General features: G+C 48.0%; 2 protein-coding genes across 30 annotated transcripts in view; one reads left to right on the forward strand and one right to left on the reverse strand.

Moving 5' to 3' along the window:
- Positions 1–12462, forward strand: part of LOC6733843 (sorbin and SH3 domain-containing protein 1) — a 38389-nt gene extending 25927 nt beyond the window's left edge. For 9 of the 29 annotated variants that reach the window (XM_044922692.1, XM_044922679.1, XM_044922683.1 and 6 more), the window contains 13 exons: positions 20–173; positions 238–358; positions 678–710; positions 896–964; positions 1129–1181; positions 1250–1428; positions 1814–5647; positions 5869–5967; positions 10074–10380; positions 10438–10552; positions 10889–11095; positions 11155–11387; positions 11565–12462. In XM_044922692.1, the coding sequence (XP_044778627.1) occupies positions 20–173; positions 238–358; positions 678–710; positions 896–964; positions 1129–1181; positions 1250–1428; positions 1814–5647; positions 5869–5967; positions 10074–10380; positions 10438–10552; positions 10889–11095; positions 11155–11387; positions 11565–11733 (5573 nt within the window). In that variant the 3' untranslated portion in view covers positions 11734–12462. Of the gene's footprint in view, positions 1–19; positions 174–237; positions 359–677; positions 711–895; positions 965–1128; positions 1182–1249; positions 1429–1813; positions 5648–5868; positions 5968–6765; positions 7393–8449; positions 8469–10046; positions 10381–10437; positions 10553–10888; positions 11096–11154; positions 11388–11564 lie in introns of those variants that run through there. The other 20 variants (XM_039292560.2, XM_044922688.1, XM_039292549.2 and 17 more) reach the window with 12 other exon arrangements.
- LOC6733845 (ribonuclease Z, mitochondrial) lies at positions 12133–15248 on the reverse strand. The gene is made up of 2 exons (XM_002080853.4): positions 13876–15248; positions 12133–13817 (listed from the first exon to the last, which is right to left on the reverse strand). The coding sequence occupies exons 1-2, from the start codon at positions 15098–15100 to the stop codon at positions 12742–12744; spliced, it is 2301 nt and encodes a 766-aa protein (XP_002080889.2). The 5' UTR covers positions 15101–15248; the 3' UTR covers positions 12133–12741.
- Positions 15249–15424: the final 176 nt, after the last annotated feature.

Below are 15424 nucleotides of genomic sequence, written 5' to 3' on the forward strand. Positions count from 1 at the left end.
TTCTTCCGTCTCCGATCAGCCCGTCCGTCGTACAAGAGCAACGGATACGTCTCAGAGCCCGAGCCCAACTACGATTCGGATTACTCGACGTTGAGGTACCGCACCCAGAATCCGCACCGCGTTCAGTCCGTCTCCTCGGCTGTCAATGTGCGCAACCTTAATCAGGACGAGAAGTGAGTCATTATATTCCATACTTAATGAACCTTTCTAATCGAACAACTGCCTTTTACGTTGCAGGTTGTATGGTACTATGCCAAATCCCATAAAATCAGCGCAAAACTCGTATAAGAATCAGCCAGGTCGCATCGAAAACTATACGACAGGTCATTCGTCTGTTTCCGAAAAGGAAAAGAAGGAGGTAAGTATCAGTTCCGAGAACATTCACTGTACCGTTTCATCAGTGTGACGAAATGCTCATCATTTTGGGCCAATCCACTTCATCACCATCAATTTTAACCCACGCAAAGCAATCAGTCGCATTTGCTCAATGGAACCACTTCACTGGCACCGATCAATATTAGCTTATTGCCCCAGCTCATCTGCAATGCCACGATAATACCCACCAAGCCCCAATCGGGTCCATAATCATTCAGCATTCATATTCACCACCCATAATCTGTCATTCAGATCGCCTCAAGTATTCTAACTCACAGCAATTATTCTATTCACAATTCTAGTGGTGGGACGAAGTGATGGACATCTTTAACGGGGTATGATCTCTACTATATTATCTAGATTTAGTCTTAGTTAATTTACCTTCCGATTGAGTTACTCGAGACCGTTTTCCGTTGTCTAACGTGAACTAAACCGTTCCCAACTGTTTGCTTACTATTATATCTTTCCTTGCCTACCATTTACCGCCTACCAAAATGCCTGATCCATATCCTTCGCAAAGTGGCTTAGGGAGCATACACGCATCCCGCGTATTATCATAGAGTTCGTCGACGAGTTCGACGGCATCGGAGTAAGTTTCCTTGGACAGAATAGCCATCGGTCTGTCAGATACATGAAAGCGAGGCAGGAATCATTGCAAAAGGCACCAGAACTACTAATAGAAGCCTCTCGATCAGTTTTATCCTTGTGTCTGAAATAATGCTTATCCACTTACTTTCTCTTTTCCTTCAATAGAATCTAGAACAATCGAAACTATCGCCATTGTACACTGAAGGTAACTTGTCCAGGTAAGCAAAGTAGCTAGAACTTAAATAGATTTCATTATATAACCTCCATTCCTTTCTTACATTTTCAGAGCTTTGGCCAAGGAATCCGGCTATACTAGCGATTCCAATCTGGTCTTCCGTAAGAAGGAGGTACCCGTAAGCAGCCCCCTTAGCCCAGTTGAACAAAAGCAGGCTTACAAGAGTCTCCAGGCAGGCGGAGAACCTCCTTTGCTCGGCTTCCGTAAACCAGCGCCCGAGAAACCCCGTGGTAAGTGCTAAACTTTCTTAGGTTTTGGTTTATTTTTTTGCCGTAGCTCTAATTATATATAATACTTAACATAGTCATAAGTTGCTGGGCTATCTACTCACTAATCCTGCAAACGGTGTTGGTTCCAAGGTCTATCTTTTGTACACCAATCTATGTAAGACTTTAACCTCTTTGCCACCTCTTGCCCTGGTTGTATCTCCATCACCCACTATCACTGCTCACCTGAAGTTGTACTTGTCTGCTCACAAAGAGGCGGGCTTCACCAAAAGAAAAAAAAAACAAATAAAAGTAAAAAAGCACCACCGTTAATGGCACTGTCACAGGCACCACCGAAACAACAGAAGCCGCTGGCTAATTTAACATCCGTTTTAATGCCTTCCCTAAGAAATTTTGGAGGAGTTCGAGTTCATACAAATCACTCCCACGCTCACAAAGATTCGTGTCAGTACCAAGGAGCTGGAAGAAGAAGTGGAACCCGTGAGAAAAGCAGCAACACCGCCGCCTCCGCCGCCACCACCACCACCTCCTCCGCCTCATCAATCTTTGCCAACAAGCAGGGACCATAAGCCCGTAAAGATGTTCTCCCAGCTATCGAAGAATCTGCCCTCGTTCATTCCGTTGAGCAAGAAGCAGCAAGTGTCGCAACATGATGACCCAGCCCCAAGGCCGCCCCATCGAAAGTCCAGCTGCACGAAGAGCACTGTGCGAGTCCTGAGCTCCGCCTCAAAGTCCAGGCATGAGCAGTGCTTCCAACCGCCAAATGGAGCTGCCCCTGGGGTATCCACCATCACCCTGCGGAAGGTGGCCACTTCGAGTTGTTCCCGTCGCGAACCCATCTGCCGATCGAAGTCGGCGGGAGCGGTGTCCACCCTTTTGCAAACGCTTACGGCCACCAAGGAGACCCGACTCACCCGTCGGGTTCAGCAGCAGCAGCAGCAATCGCGTTTGAGGTCCTCGAGTCCTAGTAGACGCCCCGCTCGTCTTCTGGCCCTTCGTCATTCCAGCCGAAGTCCTGTGGCCTTTGGCAGGAGCATATCGAAGGAAAGAAGCTTCGCGGAGGAGAAAAAGCGACTGGAGAACACGCTGCCAGCTAATCGCACCAACTTTGAGGCCAGTACCAATATACTAAGGGATCCCTCCTTGAAATCCCCCCAAGAGGTGAGGGAGGCAGTGCGTTCGTATGCGACGTCACGCAGCAAGTCCTTGCCACGGCTTCGTCATACTACAGTGAGCACTACCACAAGGCAGACCATGTGCTTCCCGCAAGTGCGACCCCAGACGCTTTTGGATTGCGGAACTCGGTCGCTGAGGAAGTGCTCCTCGAAAGCAGGAAAAGGCCAAGAAAATAACGGATCCAATGACAGCTTGCCGAGAAGTAACTCCACCTTCTCCATTGACTCTATGGTGCGTCAGGAAATTGTGCCCATAGCACCGCCCAAGACATATGTCGGGAAGTCCAGAGGATCACTCTCTAAAGCGCTGGTTCCACTCCAGAACAGTCGAAGCGAAGGTCACGTGCCAAGGAAGCGTCAGTCTGGCAAAAGCACCACCAAGCCACCACCACCAGTTACTGTCCACTCCTACAGCGAATCAGTGAGGGAGAAGACCAACTTTTGGAACGAGTACAACGCCAAGCAGGCCATGTCCTTGCCGCAAGAGTACAAATTCTGTCCGGAGGATGTGTGCGATTTCGAGAGTCATACGATCCAGCAACCGTGTATCGAGGACCTTGTGTGGAAATATGAGGGCAAGGAGCAGCGTCCACCGAAACAAGTCACCGTGACGGACATCGCTCGTCCCCAATCGCCACAATTGAGCCAGGAGCGTCGCTTTTCCCCCACTCGAGAGGTTAGGGTGCCCCAAATCAGCCGGGAGGTCAGATCTCCGTCTCGTCGACGCATTGATAGCCTGCGTTCCAAGGACAAAGAACAGTCCTTGGCCAGGGCCAGCAGCCTTAGCAGCGCAGATGACCGCAAGAGGGCTACTCCAGCTCCTTCGAATGGGCTCTACCAATGTGGAGAGCTAGCCCACAGTGCCACGTCATTGACTCACCTGGAACGCCATAGTCCCAGCTGTCGGTATCGTAACAATTGCGAGCGTTTCACTGAATTGAATCGCTTCTACAGCACTTTGGAGCGAGTGGGTCAGCTGGAGAGGGCCACGTCCTCCAGCAGTTTCCATCCCTTGAGAAAGGATGCTGAGCTCCTGGACTTTGATGAATGGCGCCGGGTGCGACTTCATGAACGTGCTGAAAAAGAGCTGCAATATTTAGTTGGAAAGCTACGAGATGACCAAAAGCAAAGGGATCTTCACTTTCGTTCAAAGGATGTAGACTCCATTAAGTGGCGTCAAGAGGCCGACCAATCACTGGTTGCCAAGAAGAAGTCTGTGGAGGATCTTCGCGAAAACTTTGAGCAGCTGAATCTCCTCAGGCAGCAGCAGCAGCTCCAATCGGAGCCAGTTCATCGCCATTGGAGACGCAACACGGTGGCTGATTTGGCCTGCAGTCTGGAGCACCAGGCCTCGGCGGAACCCGAGATGGAGCGTCACTTGGACAACGACTTAGTGAGCACTTTGTCCAAGGATCAAATTAAAAAGATAACCCAGCAGCTGAACGAGATCTACTCGGGGAATCGCCATGCTCCAGCCGTCGAAGAGCAGTATGTCGTGACCGTAGAGAAGGGCTCCCGTCCAAATGGTCTGAAGGTACGTTGCAACTCCACCATCTCCAAGGATCAGCTACTGGGACCAGTTCAGCGTAAGCGAGATGAACAGCACTCAAATCAGACTTTGCCTCGCCCCACTCGCAGTCAATCTCCGGTTGTGGTGGCACGAGAAACCCGTGGTGCCATTGCAGCCAAGAACGCAGAGTTGACCCTGACGAAACCGCCGGATGTGCCACCAAGACCCAAACCCACGCCAAGTCAGGAGGTCAAGAGCAAGCCACCGCCGAAGGCGGAACCAAAAGTTGAAACTCGCGAACCGGCCGAAGACATAAGCCAGAAGATACAATACTTCGAGGATCGCCAGTTCGATGAGCCGCCCAAGACCATCTACCACGCTCGCGAAGATTCCTCGCCGGACGAAGCTGAGGTTATGCGACTTATCAATCAAAACATGCAAGAACGTCAAAGAGCCAGGCAACTTCACCACCACCAGGAGCTGAGTAACTCATTGACCGATTTGAGCGGGGTTTTTGGGGAGCGCCCTGCGGCCCGGGTAAATTTTCACTTGCACAGCCCGCCCGACCGTCCGCCCGACGATACCGAGCTTATCAGCTTTGGGAACGGATCACCGGATCACGGAGACGGCAGTCTTGAGCTCTACTCGGACTCCTACTATCGGTCGCGCAGTCTGTCGCCCCAATCGCAGGCCTCCGCCTGCTCCAGCTCCTACTTGCAGAGGGTGTACACCGGCGAGGTGCGGAAGATGCGTCAGCACTTCGAGAGCATTCAGCAGTCCGGCGAACAGTCCCGGGAGCCATCCAATGAGCGGCGTGATTTTTTTGGGCTTAGCTCGCTGCGGAGGGCGCGCAGCGATCCCGAAATGAGTGCGGGATCCAAAGACGCCCCGGACACCGTTACGGAGGCGGTGTCGAAGGAGGATGTGCCTCGGCTAACCCACAAATTCGAGTTGAGGGCAGCCACGCCATCGCCGGAACGAGGAAGAAGGCGTATGCGTAGCGCCCAGGACCGCCTAATGCCCCACATCGATATCATCAGCAAGACAGCGGCTTTGAAGAGAGAACTACCCATTCCCGTTCGATCGAGTCCCACGAGGAGCGTTAGCAGCAACAGCCATTGCTTCGAGCGTCTGAGGATGCGCTACGAGTCACCGGAGCCGCAGACCCAGAGCTATTTGTCAACCTCGCATCCGGATATGCGGGATGTCCACGACATATCGCCCCATCTGAGTGCCGATTGGGTGGCTCACAAGCACCCGGAACCGACGAAGCCCAAGGACCTGCCCAAGAAGCCACAACGAGTGGTGAGGGCGAGCTCCACTTCTCCACCTCGACCAGCAAGATCGCAAAACCACCAGCTGAGCTCCCGGCTAACTAGCTGCATGAAGGATATATTCGCCAACCAGAAGTTCGATCCTAACAAGCATCGTCCCAAGGCCCGATATGTTCCCGATGGTGCGGAGAATGGCAATCAGAAATCCAAGGATAATGGCACTTTAGAGCGCCTCAAGAAGACAGCCATGGTGACCTTTAAAGGTGATTATTACGTATGACTTTCGGGGAGCAGTGGTTGGGGTCTCCATGGAAATGATCAGGGAATGAGCCAGGGCAACCTTTCACCTTTCCTTACGCTTCGTTGGTCGCCTGATCTCGTAGATCTCGTAGAGCTAGCTGCTGCTTCTTGGTTACTCCCCCATTGGTCTTAACTATTCGAAATTATCCCTTTACTCGTCTATTATCTGTAATCGTTGGCGCAGATCTCGACCCGAACGCGCCCCCCATTCCCCCACAGCCGCCAGTCAAGGGTCTCTCCTCCTACGATTTCTCGTACAACACCGACACCGTCGACGGATCAGGTGAGTGACGATGATGCAGGTTATCTCTGGCATTTCCCAAATGGTGCACGAAGTATCCGCTGCTTAAAAGTCGAGCAAATAAGTAAGGGAATGAATATGGGACTTAAATTTGCTGGGAAGTCTTAACCCCTCCCTATATATGAACAAAATCTAAGCTTGAACTTCATTTACATCAAAATCGTACATATTTTTATCAAGCGTACTTGCAAAGCTCACATTTCAATCTTAAAAAAATATTTTAAAACACTCGAAGTTTACTGTTAATATCCACTAACTACATGAAAAGTAATTAAGGGAAAATGACCCAGCTCAATGCCCTTATAAACTAGTTAGCGGATTAATTTTAGTTAGCTTATCCTGGCCAGGACACTTAATGTATCCATTCTATTCCGCACTAAGCCAGTGTCATTCGTTGACCTTTGCTAAAAGCATTTTTACTACCGCAACGACGGGCAATTTCCGCAATTGGTGCAATTTCGCTTTGAAGGCGCGCCGTGCCTCAGTTGACCAAATTAATCGATATCTCCAATGAGAATGCCGGCCACGCGGACGGGCCTGACCTGCTTAGCTCACCGGGCCGAACCACCAAGCCACCACCCACCTGTCCACCTGTCCGGGTGGTGGCTCTGCCCTTGTTGTTGCTGCTTCGCTGGGGGTGGCTCACCTTGCCGGTGCGAACCTGCAGTTCGTTGGCGTTGCCATGGCCAAGACGATGCCGTCAACAAAACAAACTCGGGAACACATACCGGTCGTGGCCGTTAGTCAGTTTCACTTTTCCGTGCCAAAAAAACGTGTCTTTCGGGCTGCGCTCGCAAAATTGCCAGTTAAATGTCTTATGCAACCGCGGCAATATGATCCATCAAACGCTGGCGCCGCACCGCAGCAAATCCTCCAGTTATTCCCAGAGCAAGGCGGTCCACTGGCGTCAGAAGTTGCACAGCAGCTGCAACGACTTGGAGCTGGGGGATGAGCCATTCCCGGAGCCGCAAGGCATGTGGCACAGTCAGGAGATTAATGAAAATCCCTGGCAAAGGCCACAGAGCAGTGGGGCTGACGGCAACATCCGTAACTCTGGCAGCAGTGGCAACAACAACGTCTGCGACATACCCAACTGTGGCAAAATCCTGTGGATACATCGCCGGGAATACGATTACAAAAGATCCGCCCCTCTAAGGCCACCTTCCCCTTCGAACTACCATGGTGTTCCGAGCGCCGTGGGCTACCACGTGGTGGGACTGCCCCTTACACCGCAGCCTAACCAACGACAGGCCTATCTGGCCAACCAACATGCCATTGGTTCATCCATGCCACTGCTCCTGTGGCAGCAGCAGCAGCAGTTGCTGCAGCAACAGCGCCAACATCAGCAGAATCTGCAAAAGCTGCAGCATCGGAAATATCAGAACCTGCAACATCGGTGGCCAAGCAGTTAGTATATAGCTTAAAGTCTGGACTAAATTAGATAATCGTATTAGGATGTGCTACACTGATTACTTCAGATAGGTTATTAAGGACTTTTGAGCCATTGTGATTAACTAACTCCCTTGATTATTCCATACAAAGGCTCACGTACATTATGCAGAAAACATATTATTAAATTCCAATTATGAATACTTTTCTCAAGTGGCTCAAATATTTTCCAATTATTTCTCTATGATAGGCCCCCAGTAAGATAAAAGAAAGTCAAGCGATCGATTGAACCCCTTTGCAGCTCCCACCGTTACATTCGCTTTGCACTTTCTCATTTGACTAAGCGACCTTCCTGTTTTGCACTTTCTCACGGTTTTTCTTTTGCAAAAAGGTAAAAACTCGTTATCACCTGGGCCGCCTAAGATTGGCGAAGAGAGGTGGCCAAAAGAGAGGACAGCTTTTGGCCGTGCTCCATGCGTTTCAATGCCAAAGTCTTTGATAAAAGCTATAAAAGTAGATGGCAGGAAAAGCTTTTTACTATGATCAAGATGAAGAAGCAGTAATGGGAAGTACATTGGGCGAAAATTAAAATCAAACAGAGCCGTAGAGACCATTGATATGACTTGATATACTTTTGCCTAAACTGCCCCAAAAACTGGATGACATATTTATGTTTCATAAAAATTGTTTAAAAGAAAGACAGATACTCCTGAAATCGATTTAAATCTTTGCTTTTTTGTTGCGCGATAAAGTCACCAATATTCGACCGCTCTGACCCACTGTGCCACCATCAAGCAATTCACACACCACACTGCACCCCCACCAACAACAACAATTAAACGTGAGGCGGCGCCGCCAGAAAACGGAACTTGTAGTAATACGAACGCCGCTATCTCTGGGAATTACTCACCCGGCAGAGAGTCGAAATCGAAATCTCTTTGACGTCAACGCGAAGCTTCGTCTTCTGGTCTTCCCTCTCTGTCTCGTCTTCTCCAGCTATCCCTCTCTCGCTCTGTTTCCCTATATTGCTCAGCTGCCTTGGGGTCCCCATTCAATTTCGATTTCGGTTTCAGTTGAGCGCTGCGCGTGCTACGGTAAAGTCATACACTATTCTCCCTCTCTTTCCGCCCCCTCGCTCGCCGTCTCTTTCTCCGGCTCCAGTGAAGCGCGAAGCTTGTTTGTTGTTGCGCGCCGATTCTCCCCAGCTTTATCAGAGAATTGGCTCAGGCTTCGATTCCGATTCTGATTGATAGTTGTGACTAATGAGCGCACAACGAAGAAAACAGTAAAGAAAAGCGTTTAAAACTTAATTGAGCGTGAAATGCGAGGAAAAGCCTTGAGAAGCCCGTGTGTTTCTGTGTGTGCTTGTTTGTGTCTCCAGAATGGATGGAAATATGCAAAGCTTTCCATACAGGGCATGTCATGTAGCCAAAGTGATCTTAATTGTGCACTTTTATTCAATTTAAAGTTCAATCTTTTGATTGCTGTCTTCTTGATAATGCAGACATCCCTTTATTAACTAAAATATCCAGTGATAACGTATTAATATAACACATGCTGCCAAGAATGTGCTACAAATAGAGCTACCTTGATAGTTAAACCTCTTTATAAAAGAAGATAACACTATCACATTGATAGCACTGCGATTTTTCTCCGTGCAAGCACTTTCAAACGCTGGCGAAATATGCCGCAGCGAATCAGTGAAAGTGAAAATCCCAATCCCCCGAGTGTCAATTAAGCCTCTCTTTCCATTTCTTCACTTGGCGTAAACAGCACGTACAAAGCTGTTGTTAATTGTTGTTGTTCGAAGACAAAGCTTTGTGGCTCATGGTTTATTTGCCGTGAAAATATTTGTGCAGCTGCCCCAGCAATTCCGCCTCCCCCCTTACCCTCTCCTCACCATTCTCTCGAGGCTTTCCCCTTGAGATTTTCCAATTCAGTTCAATAGATGCTGAAGCTACATTCTTTCTTAATCAGTTGACCGCCTGCTGCGCAATTCACTTGTAGTATCAATTGAGAAGGAATGGATCTGGGCTACTTTAGGCGATGACTAACTTCGCTGGACTCGAATCCATCTTATCACGAGGTCAGTTGGCTTAGGAAAGCTCCAAGACTCTGAGAGTTCAGTTCCCCCTTCAGAGCCCAAGCATCAGATTGTTAAGCTAACGAGCATTAACTTCAATTGCAGCTAATTCTCCATTTAAGAGAGCTGCTTTATTCAATTTGATATTGTGGAATGCCACTTTTACTGGTCGGGGGTACCAAGTGGGGGCTATGAGCTGGCTGTTTATTTGCCTACCAATTGGCAGACTGATATGTACGCCGCACCCGACTCCCAGATAAGCCATTGTTTCGTAACAGAAGCGGCGGCAGTTACGATTTGCGGTTAGATCGTCTTACGACTCAGACAACTACGATGGCGACAAGAGATTGCTGTTTGTAGGGTAAACAGCGCGTACACTCGGCGAAAATGGGTTCGTAGTTCAACCAACTTGTTTAGGAGGGACGGGTGACTAGATCCCATTGAGAACCACTTCGGTAATCGAGCTCTGGGTTTTAGCATAAGCATATAGATTATATGGTTGCCTGGGAAACCAACGAAGGCGAAGACGCTTCGCTTGAGCTTGAGCCTGAAACCCCATCTTGCCACTTTGTGCCTCTCATCTAAACAGAGTCTCCCAATCATTACTATGCCACAGACGTGAACATCCACTTCAAGACCCCCATCAGGCATGAGCAGCGCCAGAACTTGTCGGAAGAGGAACTAGCCATTCGCCAAGCGGAGCATATGCAGAAGCTCTACCACGAGGAGCGCCGTCGCAAGTATCTACAGGAGCTGCAGGACATGAATTCGCGCCGCCACACGGACAACTTCACCCCGTCGCAGAAGTCGCCCATCGCCCTCAATCGCTACGATGACTTCCCCACGGACGTGACCCTCAAGTCGCTGGTGGGCCCCAAGACGGTGGCCCGGGCTCTCTTCAACTTCCAGGGACAGACCTCCAAGTATGTAGCCCCTAAGGAGGATTCCTCCAAGCAGCACTATATCCGTAATTCTTTCAGGGAGCTATCCTTCCGCAAGGGCGACACAATCTACATCAGGCGGCAGATCGATGCCAACTGGTATGAGGGCGAGCACAATGCCATGATTGGACTGCTTCCAGCTAGCTATGTTGAGGTGAGTGGATTTCTCGACAGCAGCGATCCTATCTTTATCTGTAAGAATGCAATCCAACGAAAAGCTCGGAACCCTCAAGTTCAAAACATAGACCTTTTTTAAAATATATATAATTATATATAAATATTTATATAAATCATTGGAGATCGATCCAATGAAGCAGCTCCCGGAGTGGAAATCGTGCCTAATTTTAATCTTACTTTTTTGTATAGAACAAAGACAATGGAATCAAACTAAACTGAATTGCTTTTGACAAAAGATGATTAATGCAGTTCTTAAAAAACTGAAGTTCAGGATATTTATTAATAACGAATCCAACCCATTTTACAATTCTAGATTGTCAGTCGAGATGGAGCCCGTACCCCATCCAAGCGGCCATCGGAGGGTCAGGCCCGTGCCAAATACAACTTCCAGGCCCAGTCGGGCATCGAGCTCTCCTTGAACAAGGGCGAATTGGTCACTTTGACGCGCCGAGTGGATGGCAACTGGTTCGAGGGCAAGATTGCCAACAGAAAGGGCATCTTCCCATGCTCCTATGTGGAGGTTTGTTATATAACTAGCAATCAATCTTTGTAGTTACCTAATACCACGTTAACCTTAAGGTACTTACTGATATTGGTGCTGAGGACATTGCGGCCAGGACAACCACCGTGATCACCAGCCAGAGCACCACGAATCTGCGGCCCAATCTCGACGTGCTGCGCACAAAAATCAACAATGAGTTCAATACGCTGACGCAAAATGGAGCACAGCCACCGAACGGAATCCTCAAGGAAACGCGGACACTTCATAAGACGGACGCCCTCCATGTGGACACCAGTTCCGAACCATTGGCGTGAGTAATCATCCTATTAAATATCAAAGAAACTGTCCAAAAGAATGCATCCTGTTTTAAAACTAATACAGACTGATAATAAGGGGTAAGACGGATGCATACTTCTAGACATATATCTTAGTGTTTTACTTTTGTTAGACCAATACAATACCATTATAAACATGAGATCTTCTTCAGATACCGCGCACTGTACAAGTACCGGCCCCAGAACTCCGATGAACTGGAACTGCTCGAGGGAGATGTTGTCCATGTGCTGGAGAAGTGCGACGACGGATGGTTCGTGGGCACCTCGCAGAGGACCGGCTGCTTCGGCACATTCCCCGGCAACTACGTGGAACGGGCCTAGAGGAGATCGATCCAATGATCCAGCCCCCGGAGCGGCGATCGTGCCTAATCTTAATGAATTTGTAGTCTAATACGAGGAGGAATCAGCGTGGCCGGGGCGAAGGCAGTTCTATGATTAACTCTGATTTGGTTTTACTGGATTATTTTATGTTGTTGTTGAATAATTCTTATCCCGCTAATTCTGCTGCTTTCGTTTTGCCGTATTTTAAAGCTATTTATTTATTTTTAAACAGAGCATTAATTTTATCAATGTTGGAATTACGTTTATTTATGACATCCAAATATTAACCAAAAGTTGACCCCTCCACCTCCCCCACTCCAACACTCCGACACCCCGATCACCCAAAACACACACACCAAATATCGAAGGACCTTAATTAAGATCATACATACATATGTACTTTGTCGTTTACCTACTAATTTTAACTAGTCACAGCTAATTTCCAAAAAGAAAATCAATTGCGAAAAAGAAGAGACCGTTGAACTAAAGTGCCTTAAAGTTGAAATTTAAATGACTAAAACGATATAAAATGTTTCAAAGTGCTAAGATTCAAGTGCCCTTGTTGAGTCGGCAGAGTGGATAATTACTATTGATAATTATGAATATTATTTATGATATTGTCGTGTCCGAACCAACAGAAACCATTTTAAAATCATTACAAAAAGCGTTTATTACACAGACACTGTTGCAAGCGTAATTAGTAAATAAAGAAGAAACTAAAAAACAAAATGGATTTTTCTTTCATTTTTATTGGGTTTTGGGTTGAATCATACAAATAATTTGTAAATGATGCAAATGCAAATATCACCAGCATATACAGATACATGCAAATGTGCTCTATTAATCTCATATATAAAATATATATATATATCTCCAATTAGTATTTGGGCAAACTTTATGGTTTCAAGAAATAACATTAAACTTAACAATTACCACTCATCTCTGACATAAGATTAACAGTAGCTCATTGAATAACTTATCCTGATCATCCGATTAACTTGCCGGCAATCACGTTTCTGCCAGTTTTCGCTTTCGCTCCTGTTTTAGCTCCCGCTTGACAGCCCGCTGCTCTAGTTCTTCTGTGTACTCGGCGTACATTGCGAAAAGGGCGGGGTAGAGCTTGTGATAGTGCTGCAGATCCTCAATGGTCACTTCCATATTATCAAAGGCAATTGCCACTCGTTGCATATCCTCATCACTCGGCAATCGCGGGCACTTAGCGTAACGCTGAGAAAAGTGGGTGAGAATCGTGTGGCGAGCGTTCATATTCCGCCCCTGTTGAATGGCCTGCGAAACGGTGCTGTGCGTCTTCAACCGCGCCTCCTCCTCCAGGTCATCTTCCATTGTCGCCTCGTGAATAAGAACGGTGGAATCGCGGCCCAGATCTATTAGATCCTGGCATGGCATAGTGTCGCCGCTGTAAGTGATCTTGATGGGTTCGCTATTGTGCTTTGCCGCCAGAGTTAGGCTTATTCCGAAAGAGTTGGGGCAGTGTCTAACTAGGCAGGTGGATATGGAGGTAATTCCTAGAGGTTCAACTTGTTCACCGCTCAGGGGACTAGCTAGGAGTTCACCGTTGCCCACTAGAGTATACGCATCCTCTACGGTTTCTATTTGCCGATTGTAGAACTCCAGCCAAGGTTCAATTTGGCGAGGAGCCAGCAGAATAAGTGGGTCTGCCCTAGGTTCCAATTGCCTCCTTTCCCGGAGCAGACCAATCAATCCAATGTGGTGGTCGGCATGCAAATGGGATACATAAATCGCCTGTAGCTGGCGAAGAATCAGCTGCCCTTTCTCGTGTCCATAAAGTCGTACAATTTGGCCATAAGTTCCTTCTCCACAATCCAACAACACGTAGGCATCAATTGCAGTCCTGATCAGAATCGAACTCACGTTGCGCGTCTTATTGGGAATGCAGGAGCCTGTGCCCAAGAAAATGATCTTTGGGAAGACATCGGCAGAATTGTTGGGGAAACTATAGTCTTCTTTGAATTTGGCCAATAGTTCCAGAAACCCAGGTACGGCATGGGTCTCCTTAACATACTCCTCTGGTGTGAGTTTCGACTCAAGGGTGCGATCCAGACCTTTAGGTAATAAGGAAATGAATATAGTGCTTGTAAATGGTAAGTAAAAAATACCAACCTTTCCTTGGCCTCAGATGAAAGTTCGTCATGGCGACCACACCCTGTTCCTCTGCCTCGTTAGCCTTTGCATTTGCTTGGTCCTCTGAATCGGCCTCGTCCAACTTTGTTTTTTTAAGGTTAATACTGAGAGTCTGACTCTGGCAGGACAACTGCTCGCACAGGAGTGGAAATACTTGCGGTGCCAGTTGGTGCAATTGGTGTTGGATGCGATGGGCGGCTGCATAGCCTGAGAATTGGTTTAGGGGAGAACTTAGGTAGATGTGCTGTGCCTCAGGTGAAAAATTCTCGACCACGAAATCCTTGTATTCCTGGCGAGAAGACATATGATAAGGCGTGAAGTGAACCACAAGCGCAACTTCAGTTAACTTCTCCTCGCCCAACTTCTTGAGCCTTGTGCCGTGTGTAAGCAGTGCTGGTAGATAGTTCTCACTGGGCACATCAAGGAAAACAAAGGACAGTGCAGTTTCACTAGCCTCGGTGACGTCGAGTGAACGCACCACCTTTCCATCAGGCAGCGTGATATCGTTGCCATTCTTTAACTGCCCCAGAAGAGGTCCTGGCGGCACACCCTGCTCCACGCACTTCACCAAGTTTAGGGCGCCAGCTCGCGGTTTTAGCTGACAAATGTAGTTAATCACACTTTTCGTCGGATCTTCCGAATTGATCAGGGGCAGAGAGTCCACCTTCAAGATGGAATCCTCGAAACAGGCGCCCTCAGAGCAATCGTTTGGCCGCACCTGGAGATTCTTTAGCACCACGAAACGTCGCATTGACTGCAGCATAGAGCCGAGATGAGGCGGTCCATGGAGTCCAATGTCGCGCACACCGGCATCTTGAATGGTCAGCGTCAGACCTGGTAACCCTCCACAGGAAGCCCACGTATTTTGTGTGAGAAAAATTTGTTCCAGGCGTGATAGCCGGGTTTTATGCTCGTGAGCTAGTCTCTGCGTTCCTTCGCCACAGTTAAAGAGATAGCGTGCCTGGTCTGTAAACAAATAAACAGCGGCCGGGGCTCCATTGGCGCCAGAGCCCAGAACTTGCAGATTTACTGTTCCCGGCACCACAGAGGCCAGCTTTTTTCTAAGCACATTGGGTTCCCGCTCATAGCGAGGTCCTGTTAAAGGATCCTTGGCCGAGGCAATCGTGGCCGACATCAAATTACTCGTTGTGAGCGTTCGCAAGGTTCTGTAGATCGGCGACCCGGCTGATTTCACTAAATACATTCGTATTTCGTCGGAGTCTCCAGTCGCGGGCTTTTAATAAACTGAGAAAGCGGGGAATTCGCTGAAATCATTCGCACAAATTTCGTCAGCACCGGCAACGTGTGTCTACGAACAGCTGTTGCTATTAGTGATGGCCCGCTAATGGTTGCGATACATCGAAATGGGACGATAATAGAGAAGTCCTAAAGGGAATTAAATTAAAGTTAAATATTATTATTGTCTAGAAAATTGATCCTTGATATATTTATCTAAATGAGAGCAATATATTATTCCAGTTTAATATTATTATTTAACATATCAATGAATGTTTAATGTGCATCCCTG

This window comes from Drosophila simulans, chromosome 2R, assembly GCF_016746395.2.
Source record: "Drosophila simulans strain w501 chromosome 2R, Prin_Dsim_3.1, whole genome shotgun sequence".
Classification (NCBI taxonomy): domain Eukaryota; kingdom Metazoa; phylum Arthropoda; class Insecta; order Diptera; family Drosophilidae; genus Drosophila; species Drosophila simulans.

Coding starts and splice junctions, on each gene's coding strand:
- LOC6733845 (XM_002080853.4), bottom strand. CDS start 15,100: ATGTATTTAGTGAAATCAGCCGGGTCGCCGATCTACAGAACCTTGCGA. Junction 13,818..13,875: donor TCATCTGAGGCCAAGGAAAG/GTTGGTATTTTT, acceptor TATTACCTAAAG/GTCTGGATCGCACCCTTGAG.